Source organism: Equus przewalskii, chromosome 2 (genome assembly GCF_037783145.1).
Source record: "Equus przewalskii isolate Varuska chromosome 2, EquPr2, whole genome shotgun sequence".
Classification (NCBI taxonomy): domain Eukaryota; kingdom Metazoa; phylum Chordata; class Mammalia; order Perissodactyla; family Equidae; genus Equus; species Equus przewalskii.
Genome location: NC_091832.1, coordinates 21,160,407 through 21,178,787, shown reverse-complemented (window position 1 = coordinate 21,178,787; position 18,381 = coordinate 21,160,407). Strand labels below are relative to the sequence as shown.

Here is an 18,381-nt window from a genome sequence, read left to right as displayed (position 1 = left end):
TGTCCTGAATCCAGTCCAAGGGAACCAGGTAAAGCTTTTATTCAGTAAAGTGTCTAGGTAAATGCTCACCAAATGTATTTTGTAAGTTTGAAAACAAAATTTTTAACAGAATTGACCCTTTCAGTTCTCAGCTATGTTGACTGTAATCTATAAGGCACAAAAAACAGCAAATCTGCTTAACTTTTTAACAAGAGTATGGATATAGTAGCAAGTGAGTGCCCAAAGGGAAAGGTAACTTGCCAGGAATGATAAGTCATAGGCTACCTTTCCTTTTTTTTTTTTTTTAATATAGATTGACCCTTTTGTAAGTATTTAAATATCTGTTGGTAGCATTTTCTAATTAATCTTTATTAAAGAAAACTGCTTATAAAGGGAGAGCCAAGTCATCGTGGAAATTGGTTTAAGAGAAAAAGTAAACTGATTATGTCTCTACCTATGGGGAAATTTTCTTTTTTAGGCACCAAAAAATATTTTAAATGATTCCCACTGTGTTCTAGCATGGGGGAACTATGAAAAATGATGACAGTGTATCTAAAAGGGTATGATCAGTTAATTAGAAATAGAACATGCGAAATTGGGCTGTGGAGGAAATAAGCAAAAGGAAGGATAATAGCAGGACCATTCGTACTTCTTAGAAATTTAGTAATCTACCAGAAAGCAGTTTTCCCCTGGACTCGGAAGCAGTGAACAGCTGTAAATGATCACCTAACCAGTTCTTGCTTATGAATTTGGTGAGCATTCCTCCAGAAAAAAGTAGACTAAAAACAAACAAAAAACACCACACCTCAGTAACCTTGTATGCTGCATTATGTAATAATGATAGTAAATTTATATTGTTTGGAGTGTACTGTGTCTGTTTGCAAATATACATGCACATTAAACTTTTTCATTTTTTATAATGTCTTAATAGCAATTATGAGTTTATTTTTTATATTAATTTTTCTATTGTGATGTTTATATTTATTGGCAATTTGTGTGCAACTTTTATATTTTGCTTAGATGTTGGTTTTAAGGTATTTTATTTTTATAGATATTTCTAGTGTTTCCTCTTTCTTTGTAATATTAGCAAAGATTAAGATGGAATGTTAATATACCCACCAAACTACTAGTTCCATAAAGTCTAGAGTTTGGATTTTTACCAATAAACCATTAACACTATTTTCTAACTTAGAATATTTAATGTTGTTTATATAGTGGGCATTAAAGACAGTCTTTAGATAGATTTCTAAATGTGGAGGGGAGGTGGGGCTTTTCTGTAAGTTAGATTTCTTTCCCTTAAGTAGCAAACTAACACTAACAAATTGGATTTATTTTACCTGATCTGCAGTTCTGGGACAACTTACCAAATAAATGAGTGGTACATTTCTTTTTTTAACTTCAGCTACATTCGAAACTGCTGAAATGGTCACATCATCCAGCATTAGGATTCTGATACCATTTTTATAGACCTGGAAAACAAATAGCAAATGATCCAGAAGTCACTGATAATTGACTTTGAAATGGGATTTTTCCCCCGTAATTATATTATGTGGAAAATTAGCTACCCTCATCTTTTCTCCAGCATACTTTTAAAGTTGATTCAACCCTGAGTATCAGTAACGAAACAGAGTTTAAGTGGCTAGGTAGAGCCAGGGATAAAGAATGATTAAAATAATATTTAAGTTAATTAAAAATTTAAATAATAATTGATGAATGTAAATTAATTGAAAGGCAATGAAAAGTATGATTACAGAATATTCATTTCAAACATATATGGTCACTCCAGTTTCCTAGTGAATAGATCAAGATTGCTTATATTGGCACACTTTTTATAAAGGTATGTGGAAAAAGTGAATTCTCTTAAGCAGATAAAATATTTCCATTTTATTTTTACACTGAATTTGCTTGGTAGGCCATTTTTCTGTTAGAGATTAAAAGATAAACTTTATCTCGTTCTCTGAGTTTTAAATTCTAAGTTATCAAGGCTCAGTGTATGACATTTTGCTGTACTGTGATCTATTCTTCCACTAAGAGGGCTAAATGAAAAAGCTTCAAGTAATTATCATTGGGAAAAAGTTATTTTTATATCATGTAAAATTTTACAACTTACAGTGAATCAGCATGTGATTTCATATAGACATTGGCCATATCATTTCTTTCTGCATTTTTGCCAGATACAGTAATTTTTTTTTAATATACTATTCTGAGCTACTTCCTTCACCCTCACATGAAGTATTAATTGAAGATTGGTACTATGATTATAGGAATTTGTTGCTGCCAAATATGTTTCAAGCAGTCAGATATATTTTTGTTGCAAGCATATGCCCTCCTCAAGGATATTTATCGTGCTTATATCTTTATTAGTTTTATTCATTATGTTTCAACACTATCCTAGATTGAGAGGCATATAATCCTTGTAGACAAACATTTTTAAGGCAGCCTCAAGTAGAAATAGTCCTTTATTTTCTTTTTTTCCTCCTGAAAGCTTATAGGAACCTGACACATAGAGCTTCTTTTGCTTTTTTAACCGGTTGGCCCCATAAATCAAGGTACCTAGCATCAGTACTGAATTACCACAGTGAAGTACTTGGTGACTTGTTCATGTTTATAGTCCACCTCCTAAGAAAGAAATGTTTCTACAGTAAGTAATAGTTCATCCCAAAAAAGAACTGTCATGAACAGTCTTACCTGAATAGAAAACAGATGGGAGTGTTGGTCATTAGAACTTTGCTTTATTTTGGTTTTATTATTTCCAAAAATTAACTATGCACATCTGTAATTTTATATTTGGAGTTTAAGAGGCTGTGCCAGAGACTAGAGAAGGAGATTACACTCTGGTATTTAATGCCTAAAACTTTCCATCTTTATTTACCTCATGGCTTTAGTTGGAAGGACAAACAAAAATCCTTCATTTGGCCCTTTAATAATATTTTTAGAACCAAAGAAGGAAAGACTCTCTACAAAAAATGTTGCAGATGTGACTCTATCTTTATTATAAGAACCTATAGAAACAGGAGGTCTTTGTAAAGAAACAGATCAGTGGGATTGCAATAAGGGTATGTAGTGAGGGGGGAAATGAGGAAAAGATTTCTTTGCTGGATCCTTGGACAGAAACCTTAACAATTGTTTACTGTTTATCTGGTTCTCACAACCCCGTGGTAAAAGCGGGACTGTCGCTGTTTGAACCTACAGAAGAGGCCTCAGAAGAGCGCCTCCGTGAACTAAGCTTACTTTATGTTGGTTGTGCAGACCTAGAGCTCGATCTGTTCCTGGTAAATTGGAGAAGTCTTGGAAATTGCTTCTGAATGACAATAAAGAGATTAAATGAAGTATGTATCCTTAAATAGAGCCATGGCATTGCCATCAACATGGCTTCTCCAACTTTTCCCTTTACATAGAAAACACCAACCAGAGCCTTTGCAGACAAGGTAGTCTTTCCTGTAAAAAGAAAATGTTTTTGGTGAAAGATTTGGAAAAAACACTGGTAGGTTGTAATGAAGGAGGAATTTTGCCTAACATAGACAGTCCAACCAGGTTAATGGATACAGTTTGGTCCCAGGGAGTTTAACAAGAGGAAGCTTTTGTTCTGGTAGCAACAGACTTGGATCTCCAATGGTAATTAACTGTGAAGATCTCCCTGTTTCACAGAAAGAGAAGGATCTCATAGTATTGATGATGACCCTGCACATGTGCACAAAACCAGAAACAGCAAGCACTGACCGAAATCTGCTAATAGTTTGACCCTACAAGATTCTTAAGAAGTTTTCTAGGAGCTTTCTCATCTCTTAGCCCAGGGTACAACCCCTTTCTCCTCTTTAAAAAAGAAAAGGAAGAAAAGAGGAAGGATTTAGAGGCAGTTTACATAGACTTCTACTATCAGTAAATAATAGTCTTTAAAATAGTTGGGGAAGGAAGATCACATGCCACAAGTTATATCTTGATTGAGAGACTATTTGAGCCCTTTTTTCATGTTTAGATTCTAAAGTTTTTCCTTTGACATACCATGCTTTGATTTACTTGAGGGCTGTCACTCTGTTTTGTGATATAATCAGTGTCTCATGCATTTATGAATCATGCAGTTCTCTCCCCACCCCCATACACACACACACACACACACACACTGTTAAGGGGGAGGGATAAAACAAGAAAAATAGAATGAGAATCATTAGAATGCAACTTTAGTTAATACAGATGGAAAGAAATCCTAACCCGATTAAATGAGAATTGAGATTGAACATGTTAATGCTGCAGGTATTATCTCTAGCTATAGAGTGATAATGTGAACAGACTGAATATCTGAAATACGATGTTATAGCAAAGTGATGAGAAAATTACTCTTGAAAGTAATATTCCAACCTCTGCAAGAGAGACCCCTATCTTCTTAAAATTAATATAGCTTCTGGTTTTAATGAATCAGACTCTGATTTAAACTTTAAAAGGTTTGTGACTTTTATTCTGACATGTCTTCTTAAGTATAAAAGTTGTATTGAATGAACACATAGACTATTCTTTCCTCTTAATTTACACATTGATTTTCTCCGACTTCAGTTATGTAGATCTCTCTCTCACATATGTCTCGATATATGCAAAATTCTATATAAAATTTTTTTTAACCCATTTCCTAGTCAAACTTGAGCTGTAGAGGAGAAGGCATGGGTGTTTTCAAGTGCAGGAACTTTTAGAGGATCACAACTGGAAAACAGCCGCTGAGAACTGTTGCCTTTGGGAGTAGAAAGAGCTCTAACCAGGAGCCAGAACCTTGGAATTCAATCAGAGCTCTACCACTAATTTGCTCTGCGTCCTTAGGCAATTTCCTTAATCTCTCTGTGCCTACCTTGTCAAATGGTAGTGATAATACCTGCCCTCACCTACCTCACACAATTGTTGTAAGAATAGGATAATGTTTGTGACAGTGCTTGAGTTCTCCACAAGAAAAGCTATTCAGAAGTTCAAGATAATGGAGTCTTGTTGTATGAAGGGTTCAGTTCCAGTTTGCCTCTATGAAAATATCTTTAATTCTCGAAGAGCATTTTATCAAACAGGTATAAGAGAAACTCAGGCCTTTTCACGGTATGGTGTTCACTTACAAATGGATCCTGTTCTGTTTCTCCCCTGTCAGATAGCCAGCACACAGGCTGAATTTTTCTTTATAATAATCCTTGGCAAAACTGTAACTTCAAAAACCAAACTCCTTTTAGCGGTGCTATGGCAGCTGCGATTGTATTTTGAGTTAGATTAATGTGAAACCATCAGATAATCAGACATTAACTTGCCTTTCGCCTTCAGGTGTTTTTGCTACATGTGGCATCAGAAGCTGTTGTACAACCAGATAGTTAAGCCCTTTGTTTCTTGGCATATTTTTGTTACCTTTTTTTGGAGTTAGGTTAGGGGGTTAGGTTTTTAAGAAGGAAAGTGTGCTTATTTCACTCATCACTTTGCAGAGTTGAACCTTGCTTTCCAATCACCACGTACCTGTAAACGTTAAAATATGGTAAAAGTTTTTCATTTTAATTCAATTCTGAGCATCTGCAGGTGATATCAGGAAGCCTCGTGGTGTCTGACCCAGTTTCCTTCATGGTTGGTGGGCAGAACCTGACATTTCGACAGGCTTACCCATTTCCATGGGGGGAAGGGGCTCTTCTTTCTAGGAAATAACAAAGGGCACATCGCCACAGGTTGTGTAGGCAATGCCTTGTCACAACAGACAAGTTTGTTTTTTTGTTTTTGTTTTAAGAAAAAAGGATGCATTTTAGGTATACAGGGTATGGATGCATTCAGTGTTTATTTTTTCTCTCTGTAGATGCTGACCTCCCTTTTTTGCAGGCAGTTGGGCTCTTCCAACTCATCACTAACATAGTGGTATCTGTCTTAGTTTTATAGGCTAATGAGAATTGCAAGTACTGAAAGTGAAAAGTTGGAGAGATTCATGCTTGGAAAAATGAACAAAAAATCCACCTTGCTGAGTGAGATAACTAAGAACATTGATATATCAGGAATTCTTTTAAACAATTTTTGCTGTAATGTGTAGCTTTAATGTCTCTTTTGAGTTATGGACCCATAAAAGTATTACTGTATCTTGTGAATAAAGATCATTCTTGTGGACTAGTATATGGATGCATTCATAGGCTGTGGGAAGCAGTGGTGTGTGTGGGGGTTGTGTGTATAAAGATTCTATGTTTATAACACTGTGTGTATTACATAAGTTTATACAGAAAAAATGTTTCTTTAGTGTTTTAGGGACTAAAATTGTAATATAACCATTCCAGCGTAATCTGACCACTCACTCTAGAGAACATTTATATTACACACCAATGCACACCCTTGAAGCGTTGCTAACTGCTCCCACTTTAGATAATTGCTGCTTTCTTTTTAACCCTAAGTAATGGAGGAGGAAACAGCACTCTTTAAAGGGGCTTTTCTGAACAGTAAAATGTAAATACAGGACATGTGGGAAGGGTGGGGCCACCTGCACATGTCTTGCAGATGGACAAATAGCCTTTTCAATTTTCCTTTTCAACCATCTTGACCGTGTGTGCCTATTTGTATTGCAGATGTGAACTATTTTTGGGGCTTGATATCAGTATGTTTTGAAACTGAATTGTTACAAATAAAATCAGAGTAACCTCTTTCTCCATCCTCCCTTTCCACACCAACTATTCTTGCCAAATATTTCTACTGACACCAAGTTTGAGCATGATAAAGTGCTGGACTCAGACCTCCTTCCTCATCTTCCCTACCCTGTCTTAAACCTGGCCTGGCCTTATATTTTTTGTTGGCTTTTCATAAGTAAGAACAATTTACTGTAGTAATTTAAGGACTGCAGAATTTCAAAATGTGTATCTATAAGCCTTCCTTTGTTAATATTTGGTTACACAGTAACATCAGTTAAAACAGTGGAATGAGTCTGAGTTTGTAATATGCTATAGGACCAGATAAGATCTTGAAGGATACTAAACTTGACTGCCACATTTTGTTAAGAGGAAATTGGAACTTTACGTGGTGGGGGTGGGAGCAAGTCTGTGATGATATATATGTAATCACTGTATAATTCGAAACACCAAATGCTGAATCCTATCACTGTGTACTTAGGGGCCAGGCTTTGGATTTGATTGTCATTTTAATTCCTTGAAGACTATGTAATTATGATGAGCAGAGGCAAATAAAGTTTTTAAACAAAAGTGCTTTTTTTCGGTATTTAAAGTTTAGTAGTAAATTTTCTACTTTCAGTTAAATTATCTTCAAAAAAATTACTACAAAAAACTTAGGGTTGAGATCAAGAAGCTTGAAGAAGCCGCTTTTTAAGCAGTTCAATCACTTACAATGTTTTATGTTAAAGAAGTTGTCATAATTCTTTCTGAGCCAAACTGTCACTAGAATGTCCTGTGACAGAACCACTCTTCTTTTTTCTGCCATTCTGCATATTGGAAGCGTTCTATGTTGTATTTGTTTTCAATCCTTGATTTAAAAAAATAATTAATGGTTTTAGCGTTGCTTAGCTTCAGTTTGAAGTGTAACTTTCACTAATAACTGCAATAAAAAGGAAAGCTTTGCTCCAAACTTTCTATTTTGTGCTCATCATTACAGCTCTTCAGGCTTAGGTAAAGGGAGCCAGTGTGATGCACTGGAAATAATTTAGGCTTTAAGAGTTATGAAGCCCTGGGTTAAAATCTGGATTGCATAACACTCTGGACAAGTTCCTTGATGCTTGTAAATCTCAGGTTCCTCCACTGTGAAAAGATGATAATAGGGCTGTTGGGAAATAATGAGATAATATATGGAAGGTACCTAATAATGCTGGGCATGTGGATGGAGCTCAGGTTTTAAAGAGGTTCTTCCCGGGGCCGGCCCCATGGCTGAATGGTTAAGTTTATGCGTTCTGCTTCAGTGGCCCAGGGTTTCACTGGTTCGGATCCTGGGCGTGGACCTATCATCGCTCGTCAAGCCGTGCTGAAGCTGTGTCCCACATAGCACAACCAGAAGGACCTACAATTAGAATATACAACTATGTACTGCAGGGCTTTGGGGAGAAGAAAAGAAAAATAGGTTCTCCCCCCCACCACCCACATCCATTTTCCCTTAAATAAAAGACATTGGGTGGAGTGGAAAGAGGAGGAGGAGGCAAGAAGCCAGGCTTACAAACTCTGCCAGGTGGTGAAAGAATTTTAGAACATGTAGGAAAAAAAGAAACCAAAATGAACTGGGGGAATCTTCACAGGCCCAGAAGTGGATACGCAGCCCAGGTATGATATGCAAGAAAACACTGGACTAAAATTTTGGAAGCCAGCTCTCAACTGTCACAACTGTATAATTTCAGGTATGTCACTTCTCTTCATTTTTTATAATTGAATTTTTTGGACTAAAATCAGAGGTCTCAAGTTGGCAAGCCAATTTTGGCCTGCAAATAATTTTTGTTTGGTGTTTAAGTGACTAACATTTAAGAAATCAGAAGATCTCACATAAAAATCCAGATTTTGTCTTCTCTTGAAAAGTGAGGAGATTCGGCAACTTCATGGTATCCCGTCTTGCATTCCTTGCCGGGTGCCATCAGAGGAAACTCCATAGTGGTCGCCCCCTTTGAAGGGGGCAGCCTCTCCACAGCCCGTAGCACTCTTTGCCCAGCCTGCACAAGCATTTTTTCTTTGCCGTCGCTGGACTTGAACCCTAGTGTGAGGTGAGGCCTCTGACCAATACAGGAATCCCTCAGAGGACATGCTCCTTACCTGGGGCTAGCTCACTACTTTGAAGCAGTCCAGCCTAGATATTAAAGAAAAGTCCCTTCATAATTCCCATCCACCCTATTTATGTTCTCCAAAACATCATAGAATGAAGTCCAATCCCTTCTTGCTATTATCTATACCCCCGCCCCAGTCTTCCAGCCACTTGTCCCCAGACGCTGTACAACCCGTAACAGTATAATTTGTATTCTTGAAAGTTCTTGTTACACTAAAGAAGCACTAGTTAGCCTATTAGGGTTGGTTGGTTTTTAAAAAACTATACAGTATGTGTCAATTGATAAGTTTGACAAATTGACTCTAATGTCAGTCTTTGCCTAGTAACTACACAAACAGAAAAATTCAAAAAACATCAATAATTATACCCAAATTCATACAGTTAAATGGGGGAAATATGTGTAACAGTGACACTAAGGCCATGCCCTGAAAAATCACAGAGGCTGTAGGGCAGATAATTGTAGTACCAGAAAAGCACCGTGTCATCTAAGCAGACCGTCGTCAGCCTATCGCTCTGATTAATAAGACGCGTTAGACTGGACAGAACAAATCACCGGTTACATTAGAGCTCAACTGCTTGAAACTGCCTTCAGAGAAAAGAGTGCTCACAACACTACACTTAAGCATACAGAAATGTGGCAGTCTAAGAAACTCGTAGGTGTTGTGCTTTGTATTTTTTTGGAGGAGGGCCATACATCTTGAAGTCTAAGTTTTCATGGTCTCCATGTTCAGTTGCCTGGAGACCTGCATCCTTTGCAGATGCTTTTAGGAAATTAATTAGGTTAATCTGTCAATGCCAGGAAAGGGTGTGATCATTTTTACAATATTTGATGTTTTCACCATAAAGGAGACTGAAATCTTTGTGTCTGTAGAAAGAAGATGATCCTTTTTCTGTCTCCTGTCATTTTCGTTACCTCTGCCATTTCCACAGTCTATAAAGACCTTTGCAATGCCTTTATAAAGCAGCATTTTTCTCTATTAAAATATTTTCCTTTATGAATAATACTTGGGTTCAAAACTTATTTATAATTATAAACAAGACAGACACATTAGTGGCTTAAGATTACAAAGCCTAATATGATGTCTGATTCTCAGCTGAAACAAGACATTAACAGACTTTTGTGCTAAGTGATTTTAGAAATAGCCCAATTCAAAAATACTTGACACTGCTAACTGTACAATATTAGTCTTTCTTTACTATAACATTCTTGCTAAATAGAATTTACACATTCTGTTGCAAAAACCAAAACCAGAACATAGAAATAGATTTGACGCTGCACCAGACAGGATTTCAGTCACTACTATCATTCAGATGGTTTTTACTTGTATTTTATACAAATGTAAAATTAAGGTTGTTTAACCACCTATATATTTTGCTTTGTGGGTTTAATTTTTATAACTTATTTTTGTACTTCTATACAGATTTTCCATTATGAAAGTTTGCCATCTGTGGAATCCCTTTGAATAGAAGGGTTTTTTTAATTGAGGTGCCATCTAAACCTTTAATTAAAAAGTATTACTATTGTCTACGTTAAGGCCCTTTAGATATTAATTTGACAATCTGCCCAAAAGTATAACACTTTGCTTTGAATGCAGCAAAGCTATTTTCCATTCATTTTAGCTGAGAAACTTTTCTTCCTTACACAAGATGAGTGGGCTTTGAAGATAAGAAGGGCAAATCAAGTGGGGAAAAAATTTCTTTCAGCCTCCAGGACACATCATCTGCCACTGTGCACTTAAAGCAGCCGTTACTTCTCCCTGAGTCATGTGCTGTGCGAACGACTCAGCCTCGCCTGAGGCTCGACCCCGAGCATCTCCACCTGAAGTTATTTGGCCTGAGACAAGTGCAAGACCACCAGAAAAGTAAGCTGGATCAAAGGCCAGAGTCTAGCAGTTTCCTCTCGAGTAACATACAAACAAAAAGTGTCTAAAGTGAGGGAGGTCAACTATCCCACCCACTCTGTGTTTAAAAAAAAAATTGTAATTTACTCTGGGGCAGTTATACCCAACTCCCGTGGCAAACAACTCATATGAAACCTCAAAGTCTCCCACTGTAGCTTTGGGGAGGGTCAGGTGGCTGTAAATAGCCAACCCAGTCCCAATTGAGAGCAGAAATCTTCTGATGTCACACTAAATTGTTGTTGCTCAAAAAACATTTTCACAATCACAGTTCTCACATTTGTAAATAGCAACTTCCAGAGGGAAGGCCAGGGTTTGATTTAATAGTAAACCGCAATTTCAACCTTTGCCAAGCACGGTAATAAACTGTTTAGGACTTAACTGTCACTATCTACGTAGGACAGAAAGAAGATAAAGGGGGAAAAAAGTCTTCCAATCTGTGTCTTGTTTTTCCACTTAAGAGGGAAGAAAGGCTGAAATTGAATAACTTTTAAGATGTTCAGTTTCACATTTCTGCATATTGGAAATAACTTGATATTTTGGCCTGCTCCTAAACAGAAAAGAGTGAATGAAATTATTCATCTTCTGAGTTGTCTTTATATCTATTGTTCTCTTAGATTTAAATAGGAAATGACCTCAAGTCAACACCAAAGTAGGAACTACTATTTTGTTAGAGATTGGCCGCTTGAAAGAAAAATAAGATAATTTATCTGAAATCTTTCCAGATAAAAAGTGGTTACCAGTCATGGAGAAATTATAATCCAGTATTCAGGGAGTTTGTAGTATGTCCAACAGTCAAGAAGCATGGTAGCATATTGCAGTAGGAAAGACATGGGAGATGGAGTGCCAAGTAGGACTACATTTGCCTCTAGACATTGGAAGTACGCTCTAGAGAAAGACACTTAGGCTTCAGAGGACAACACACAAAGCAGGCTGAACAAATATACACCTCCAGGAAAGGCAAGACACTTAGTTTCAGTAGCTAGATGCAGGGTTACCTTACTAAGACGCTATTTTCCATAGGAGAATAAGATCAGCTGACCAAGGATTAACTAAAGTACTTTTAAACATTGTTCTAATTCGAGAAAACTTCTACTCTCTGAGGATTTTAATCATTGGGGTTCACTAAGTTAGGTAGTTTGTGACATTTACGGGAAGGGAAAAAATGAGACGAACAGGGAAGATACACACCATAAGACTTCACAGATTCTGAGAGAAAATGGCTTGTTACTGCCGAGGCACCTCATGTCTCCTTTGGCTAAGTCTCAGTCACTTAAAAAAGTTGAGTTCAGAGGGCCGGCCCGGTGGCACAGCATTAAGTTTGCACGTTCCGCTTCAGCGACCCAGGGTTCGCTGGTTCGGATCCCGGCTGCGGACATGGCACTGCTTGGCACACCATGCTGTGGTAGGCGTCCCACGTATAAAGTAGAGGAAGATGGGCATGGATATTAGCTCAGGGCCAGTCTTCCTCAGCAAAAAGAGGAGGATTGGCGGTAGTTGGCTCAGGGCTAATCTTCAAAAAAAAAAAAAAAATGAGTTCACATTCTTCTGTTTCACATTTTTAACAATTTCTTGCTTCATTGTCTGTATCTCTAGGATTCTTTTGAATCCATGAGAATGCCGAATGGATCCTCATGTTCTTTAACTCTGAAGAAAGAACTCAGCCAACTAAAGAATACTATAACTAGACACATGCCAGTCATGCCCATTATCTTCCTCTCTATAATGTTCACACAAGATATGGCAGCTTTATCTAAGAGCACGATTCCCAGGAGAATGTGTGTATTAAACAGAAATGATGGACATTTCTGCTACAAACCAAGAGTAACTCACTCCATGGATATAACGTATGCATCCTGTGTGAGGATTCCTTTGAGCATATGGGGCTCTGTTTTTACAAGTCCACATTTGAGCAGATGTCATCATGATCACAAAACACAGAGCTAAAACTGCCCACAAATTTATGTTAAAAATAAATTTCCTATTCTATTTCAGTAAATACACAACTTTACCAAGGAAAGCCAAAAATATCCCCAATTTGAAGGGCCCATGATAATCTGTAGGCTGTCCGATTCTGTTGACCTTCCTTATCTCAGTTTCCTCAGCTACCCATTTGGCCATTTGCTCAGCTACGAAACCTCCTTCTTCCAAATGATAAACGTCATCTGACGTAAATTCCCTCTTAGCAGAAAAGTGGAGGAAATTTGGAGGAAAACTGACATCAACTGGAGTGCTTGAAAGGCCTCAGGGCTTTCATCATAATCCAGCATAGCAAAAACGCCTTAATAGTGAACGCACTGGGGGGTCGCCAGGAATTTGCCAAGATCTGAAATTCTTCAGCAGCACGTTTGCATGTTACACATGATCTAAACTTCTGGAGAGTAGTAAACATCACAATAATAGGGTAGTTTCTTGGTGTTTCTAGTACAAAATGATAGAATACGGCATCACATTATTACTCTGATTTTCTTGGTCCAATCCATCAGCTGTCTGACCTTTTCTGCTAATATCTTCTTCCCTTGGCCAGGATGTGCGGGAACCTCAGGAGTCATGAACACCACAGCCACCACCACAACCAGAGATATTCGCCAAAGCCCCACCGTTTGGTCATACTTGTTTACTTCTTTCTGTTTCAAAATGTTTCAAAACATTTTATAGCCAAAATGTGATCATTTCTTCCAACAATCAATTTGTCCAAGACCTGTTTTTTTGTCTTCTTTAATCCTAGTAAGAGCTGTCACAAATTTCCATGCATGTCTGGCTTACGAGCCATATATTCGAGTTTATAAAATACTCTGTGGAAAAAAATATATTCTGTGATCGAGGAAGTCTGGGAAACGTTCTAGCCTCAGTCTTTCTGCAAGGCTCCAGACTTGCATTTCTAACTGCCTACTGATCAGCACCTGGATCCATCACAAGCACCTCAAACTTCTCAAAACCCAACCCCTTACCTACCCTCTGTGAAGGATGACACCATCCCACCAATCACTGGGGTTTCAAAACTGAGGCCTCTTTGGACTCCTCTCTTTCCCTCAACCATCAAACCTGAGCTTGGCCTCTCCAGTAGACTGCCTGAGTTTGGATCCAGGCTCTACCAGTTAGTTATGCGACCCTGGGTTCGTTCCTCACTTCTCTGTGCCTCAGTTTCCTCGCCTGTAAGATGAACGCGGTAACAGCACCCACCTCCTAGGACCCTTCTGCACAGCCTGCAGAAGAGGACCGGGCGGGAGCGTTGGGGACAGCATCCCTGCCCTCCTCTCGATTTCCAGCGCCACCACTAGAGGCAGTGTGGAGTCGTAAGAGAGAGAATGTGTATCTGGGGATCAGACGCCTGAATTTCCATTCCTGCCTTTTAGCAAAGGCGGTCTCTTTAGTTACCTGCGAACAGGGGGATAAGGCCTATCTCACCTATTAATTATGAACATTCAGTGTCAACACTTCCCAAGGCCTGGAACAGTACTGGCACGGTTGAATTATTTTTCCTTCTCTTTTTTAAAGAAATGGTTGGATTTTTGGCACTGCTTCTAACCCGCAGTTACCTCTCCCACGGATGTGCCTTCTGCAAATAAATACGATTATCATTCCTTCTGTGCAGTCAAACCGAGGGTTGAAACCGTTGGGCAAGACGGGATCCAAAGAACGTGTGTAAATAAGGTTAAATATATAGACGCTTCTGGAACGATACTTGCTGGGGAGTGAGCCTGAGCGGGAGAGTACTTTTTCTATGTACTGTACGTGTTTTTTATCCTGTCGATGCATAACTTTGATCCAAAGAAAAACGTTTAACGTGTGAACGAAGTGAGCGCGGTATCCTGGTGCCCTCCTCCTCGCGCCCCTCCTCAGCCCCGGCCCCGCAGCCGCCTCTTTCCTGCCGCGAAGGCCTCGTGCCCGCCGCCACCGGCCCGCGGTTGCCAAGCTAAACAAGAGGGCGGTGGCGACGGCGCGGCCGGCGGGAGCCTAGCAACCGGGGCGCTCGCAGAGCAGCCGGCGAGGGAGGCGGAGGCGCGAGCCGGGAAGGAGGTGAGAGGCCGAGGGAGCGGGGCCGCCGGGGGGCTCACACCCAGGGCCGCCTCCCCCCTCCCTCTCCTTCCTCTGCGCCAGCGCCGGGGTATTATTTTAAACCGAAGATGACTACCCCGGAGAGGGGAGGGGAGGAGTTCGGCTGGGAACTAGACGGGCCCCAGCTCCTCCCAGTGGGCCCCTCACACGCCCGCTCCTCCTCCTCCGACAGAGGGCGGAGGGAGGGAGCGTGACGGCCAGACGGGGAAAGGGCCAGCGTCCCCACCCCAGCCCCACCCCCGGTCCCCAGTGCCAACCCGCCTGCCCTGCCAAACTAGCCCGTCCTTTCTGGATGGAGAACAGAGCTCCTTCTCTCGGGCTCCTCTCGGGTCCTGGCCCAAAGCTGCGGCAGAGAAAGAAGAGAAAGCCCCACAGGACTTGGTTGCTGGAAGTGGGGGTGGAAACTGGATTAAAGCGATTTTTCCTGCTAACTCCCCCTCTGCCAGCCCCACTAAGCACTGCACACACACACACACACACACCCCCAAGGGACTCCATTATCCCGTTGTGTCACCTGCTCCAGGAGCTGCAGCGTCCAAGAGTTAGTGTCTGTGGACGCACGGGTGGGAGGAAACTCAGTTAATGCCTCACACGGAGTTGAGTGAAGCCAGGGCTGTTCCCTAGCAGGCTTCTTGCAGGACGAGGCTTGAAGCAAAATGGACAGAAGGAGGTCCTTCAGAGGGGGCTTTTGATCTAGGAGAGGACATCCTGAACGTTCTCCTGTAGCCTTGTTTTCCCTCTCCAGGAGACGTGGGTGTCTTGGAACAGGACCTGGGGGTTCGGACCCTTCCTCCCCTGCCCCCTGCACCATGGCCACGCTGAGCGTCAAGCCCAGTCAACGCTACCGGTTGCCAGACTGGCACACCAACAGCTACCTGTTGTCCACTAATGCTGAGCGGCAGCGAGATGCTTCACACCAGATCCGCCAGGAGGCCCGGGTCCTCCGCAATGAGACCACCAACCAGGTTGGGAGCAGGAGCCCAGTTGGGTGGGCTCAGGGATAACCCCCAACCCAAACACCCTCTTCATCTGGCTCTGTCTCTTCCAGACCATTTGGGATGAACATGACAATAGGACTCGACTGGCAGAGAGGATTGATACTGTCAACCGATGGAAAGAGATGCTGGACAAATGTCTGATGGATTTAGACGCTGAGATCGATGCCCTGACACAGGCAGGCAGCCAGGGCAGGGTGCCAGGAGACCCTGCTGCAAGGATCCCCCCGCCCTCCCCACTTCAGGCTTGGGGAACCCTTGATGGGGGTATTTGGTGGCATGTCCATCTGAGTCACTCACGGGCCCCTCTGCTAAAGTGGGGATGAGAGCTGCTTCCCAGTGGACGGCCCCTCCAGCCTCCTGTGCCCTCTCTTCTCTAGATGAGAGAGTCAGCAGAGCAAAGCCTGCAGGCCAAGAACCTGCCTCTGGATGTGGCGATTGAGTGCCTGACCCTGCGGGACAGTCGTCGTGACATTGATGTGGTGAAGGACCCCGTAGAAGAAGAGCTGCACAAAGAGGTGGAGGTCATTGATGCCACCAAGAAGGCCTTGCAACAGAAGATTAGCCAGGCCTTTGAGAAGCTCTGGTAAGGGGGAGATGTGTCATTCGCATGTTCACCCGCACCTGAGGACTCTCTTAAACGTGGAACACTTGTGTGGTGGGTAATAGTAACTGGCTCCCAGGCTGCCTTCTGCCCCTGCTGTGCCCATTGGCAGAAACCACCAACTGATTGTAGCACTCTTTCCACCACCTGGACGGGGTCTCAGAATACTTCTCATGACCCTACTCTAGGGAGCCATTGTTAATTGACTGGAAGCATGAGAAATGATACCCGTTTGCCACCACCCTGGACTGTGCCTTATTTGTGAGCGTGTATGTGAGCTGTGTGAGTGTAGCTACATACGTGTGCCACCGTGGGTGTGCACAAGCACTTGGGTGTCATAATTTTGTCCATGGGGAGTTCATCCAGGTGTGCTGGTCTTTGTCTCAGCTGCAGCAGCAGCTGCACTGTCACCCCAGCCTCCTCATCCCTCAGCGTCCTTCCAGTACAATGGGGGCTGAGTCCTGAGGCCTTGGAGGGGTGGTTCCTGATCGAGATTGTTCCTTCCCCAGCCTCCTGCAGGAAGTCCGACAGCAGCTCAACTCTGACCATAGGGGCAAAATGGAGACATTGGACATTGACAGAGGCTGCCTCTCTCTCAACCTCAAGTCCCCAAACATCTCTCTGAAGGTTGATCCCACACGTGTCCCCAGTGGGTAAGAAGAGTGTTTCAATCAGTCTCTCCTCCTCCTCTCCTAGGCTATACTCTTATGACCCCAGTATTTCCTGTCACCTGCAGCTCCTCCACACTCAAGCAGTGGGATGACTTCAGTCAGTTTAACAAGAACCGAGCAGAGGCCGAGATGAAAGGGGCCATAGAGCTGAGGGAGGCCATCGCGCTAACTATCGCCGAGGTGACTGACCGCTCCACCCGTTCCGCTCTTCCTTATCTTTTGTTCCCTGTTGGCCATGTGGCATCCCATCCCCTCACTGGAGCGATATCCTCAGATGGCCATGAGCTTCCACCCTCCCCTTGCCCTGCCTCCTTCCTGTCCTTCAGACGAACAATCAACTCGAAGCCCAGAGGGTTGCAACAGAATTTGCCTTCAGGAAGCGGCTGCGGGAGATGGAGAAAGTGTACAGTGAGCTCAAGTGGCAAGAGAAGAATGTGAGTCTTCTCTGTTCAGACCCCTGGGGCCTGGACTTCCTGCTGTGGGATGAGGAGCCTGAGGCCCTGCCAGGAAAGCCTGGACTGAGCGCACCCTGGTGGGTTCAGCTGGTGGAGACCGGTCACTCTGTCCCCTGCAGACCTTGGAAGAGATCGCCGAGCTGCAGGAGGACATCCGGCACCTGGAAGAGGGTCTGCGCAGAAAGTTACTGAACCTGAAGCTATGCCATACCCGGCTAGAGTCCAGAACCTACCGTCCCAATGTGGAACTCTGCCGGGACCAGGTTCGAGGGTACCCAGTGGGGCACGGGTCCCTGCTAAGGTGTCCTTGGGGTCACTCCCCAGTACATATTCCTGGCAGAGCAGGGGTGCTGGCGTAGGGCAGCACCCAGGCCCGTGGGCTAAAGGATAGTATGGTTGACCTGGGTCTCCCAACCCGCCCCTCTGCCTGCAGGCACAGTACGGCCTCACTGACGAGGTTCACCAGTTAGAGGCAACCATCGCTGCCCTGAAGCAGAAGCTGGCACAAGCACAGTAGGTTTGGGGAGTGGGCAGGAGGGGCAGAGAGACACCTCCCACCCACAGGGCCTCTTGCCCCCTGCTGGCTTCCTTGCTCTCTTCCTGACTGAAGGCCGCACAGTTCAGCCCTGACCTCCCAGCCCCATGCAGGGGTGGTGGGTTGATAACGCCTCCTCCCCAGGGACGCTCTGGATGCCCTGTACAAGCACCTGGCCCGGCTGCAGGCTGACATCGCCTGCAAGGCCAACTCCATGCTGTTGGACACCAAGTGCTTGGACACCCGTCGGAAGCTGACTGTGCCTGCTGAGAAGTTTGTGCCTGAGGTGGACACCTTCACCCGTACCACAAATCGCACCCTGAGTCCACTCAAAAGCTGCCAGCTGGAGCTGGCCTAGCCTGGGGGCAGCGGGAGAAGGGGAAGGTTAGGCGGAAAATGGAAGAGGGAGGTGGGCAGAGAGAATGAATCTAATAAAGGTTGGGGTTCTCAGTCCA

The 18,381-nt window shown here is 42.7% G+C and overlaps 2 protein-coding genes and 1 long non-coding RNA gene across 6 annotated transcripts in view; 2 read left to right on the top strand and 1 right to left on the bottom strand.

Annotated features, from left to right (window-relative positions):
• The window catches only part of AGO3 (argonaute RISC catalytic component 3), a 116,119-nt gene extending 108,583 nt beyond the window's left edge, over window positions 1-7,536 (top strand). For both annotated transcript variants that reach the window (XR_011537466.1, XR_011537467.1), the window contains one exon: window positions 5,852-7,536. The gene's annotated coding sequence lies outside the window, so the exon portion shown is untranslated. The remainder of the gene's footprint in view (window positions 1-5,851) is intronic.
• The window catches only part of LOC139081939 (uncharacterized), a 25,127-nt gene extending 10,694 nt beyond the window's left edge, over window positions 1-14,433 (bottom strand). Inside the window, exons 1-3 of one of the 2 annotated variants that reach the window (XR_011537468.1) lie at window positions 14,293-14,422; window positions 7,765-7,962; window positions 1,344-1,448 (exon numbers count right to left, since the gene is read on the bottom strand). This is a non-coding gene — a long non-coding RNA (uncharacterized lncRNA). Of the gene's footprint in view, window positions 1-1,343; window positions 1,449-7,764; window positions 7,963-14,292 lie in introns of both variants that reach the window. The other variant, XR_011537469.1, reaches the window with a different exon arrangement.
• On the top strand, window positions 13,816-18,381 carry TEKT2 (tektin 2). Of its 2 annotated transcripts, none has more exons than XM_008517511.2 (10): window positions 13,816-14,627; window positions 15,412-15,631; window positions 15,715-15,840; window positions 16,042-16,247; window positions 16,775-16,918; window positions 17,002-17,116; window positions 17,263-17,370; window positions 17,511-17,654; window positions 17,825-17,904; window positions 18,071-18,381. In XM_008517511.2, the coding sequence occupies exons 2-10, from the start codon at window positions 15,476-15,478 to the stop codon at window positions 18,282-18,284; spliced, it is 1,293 nt and encodes a 430-aa protein (XP_008515733.1). In that variant the 5' UTR covers window positions 13,816-14,627; window positions 15,412-15,475; the 3' UTR covers window positions 18,285-18,381. The 2 variants fall into 2 exon arrangements, with proteins under 2 accessions (XP_008515733.1, XP_008515734.1); XM_008517512.2 differs by having other exon boundaries at window positions 14,589-14,715.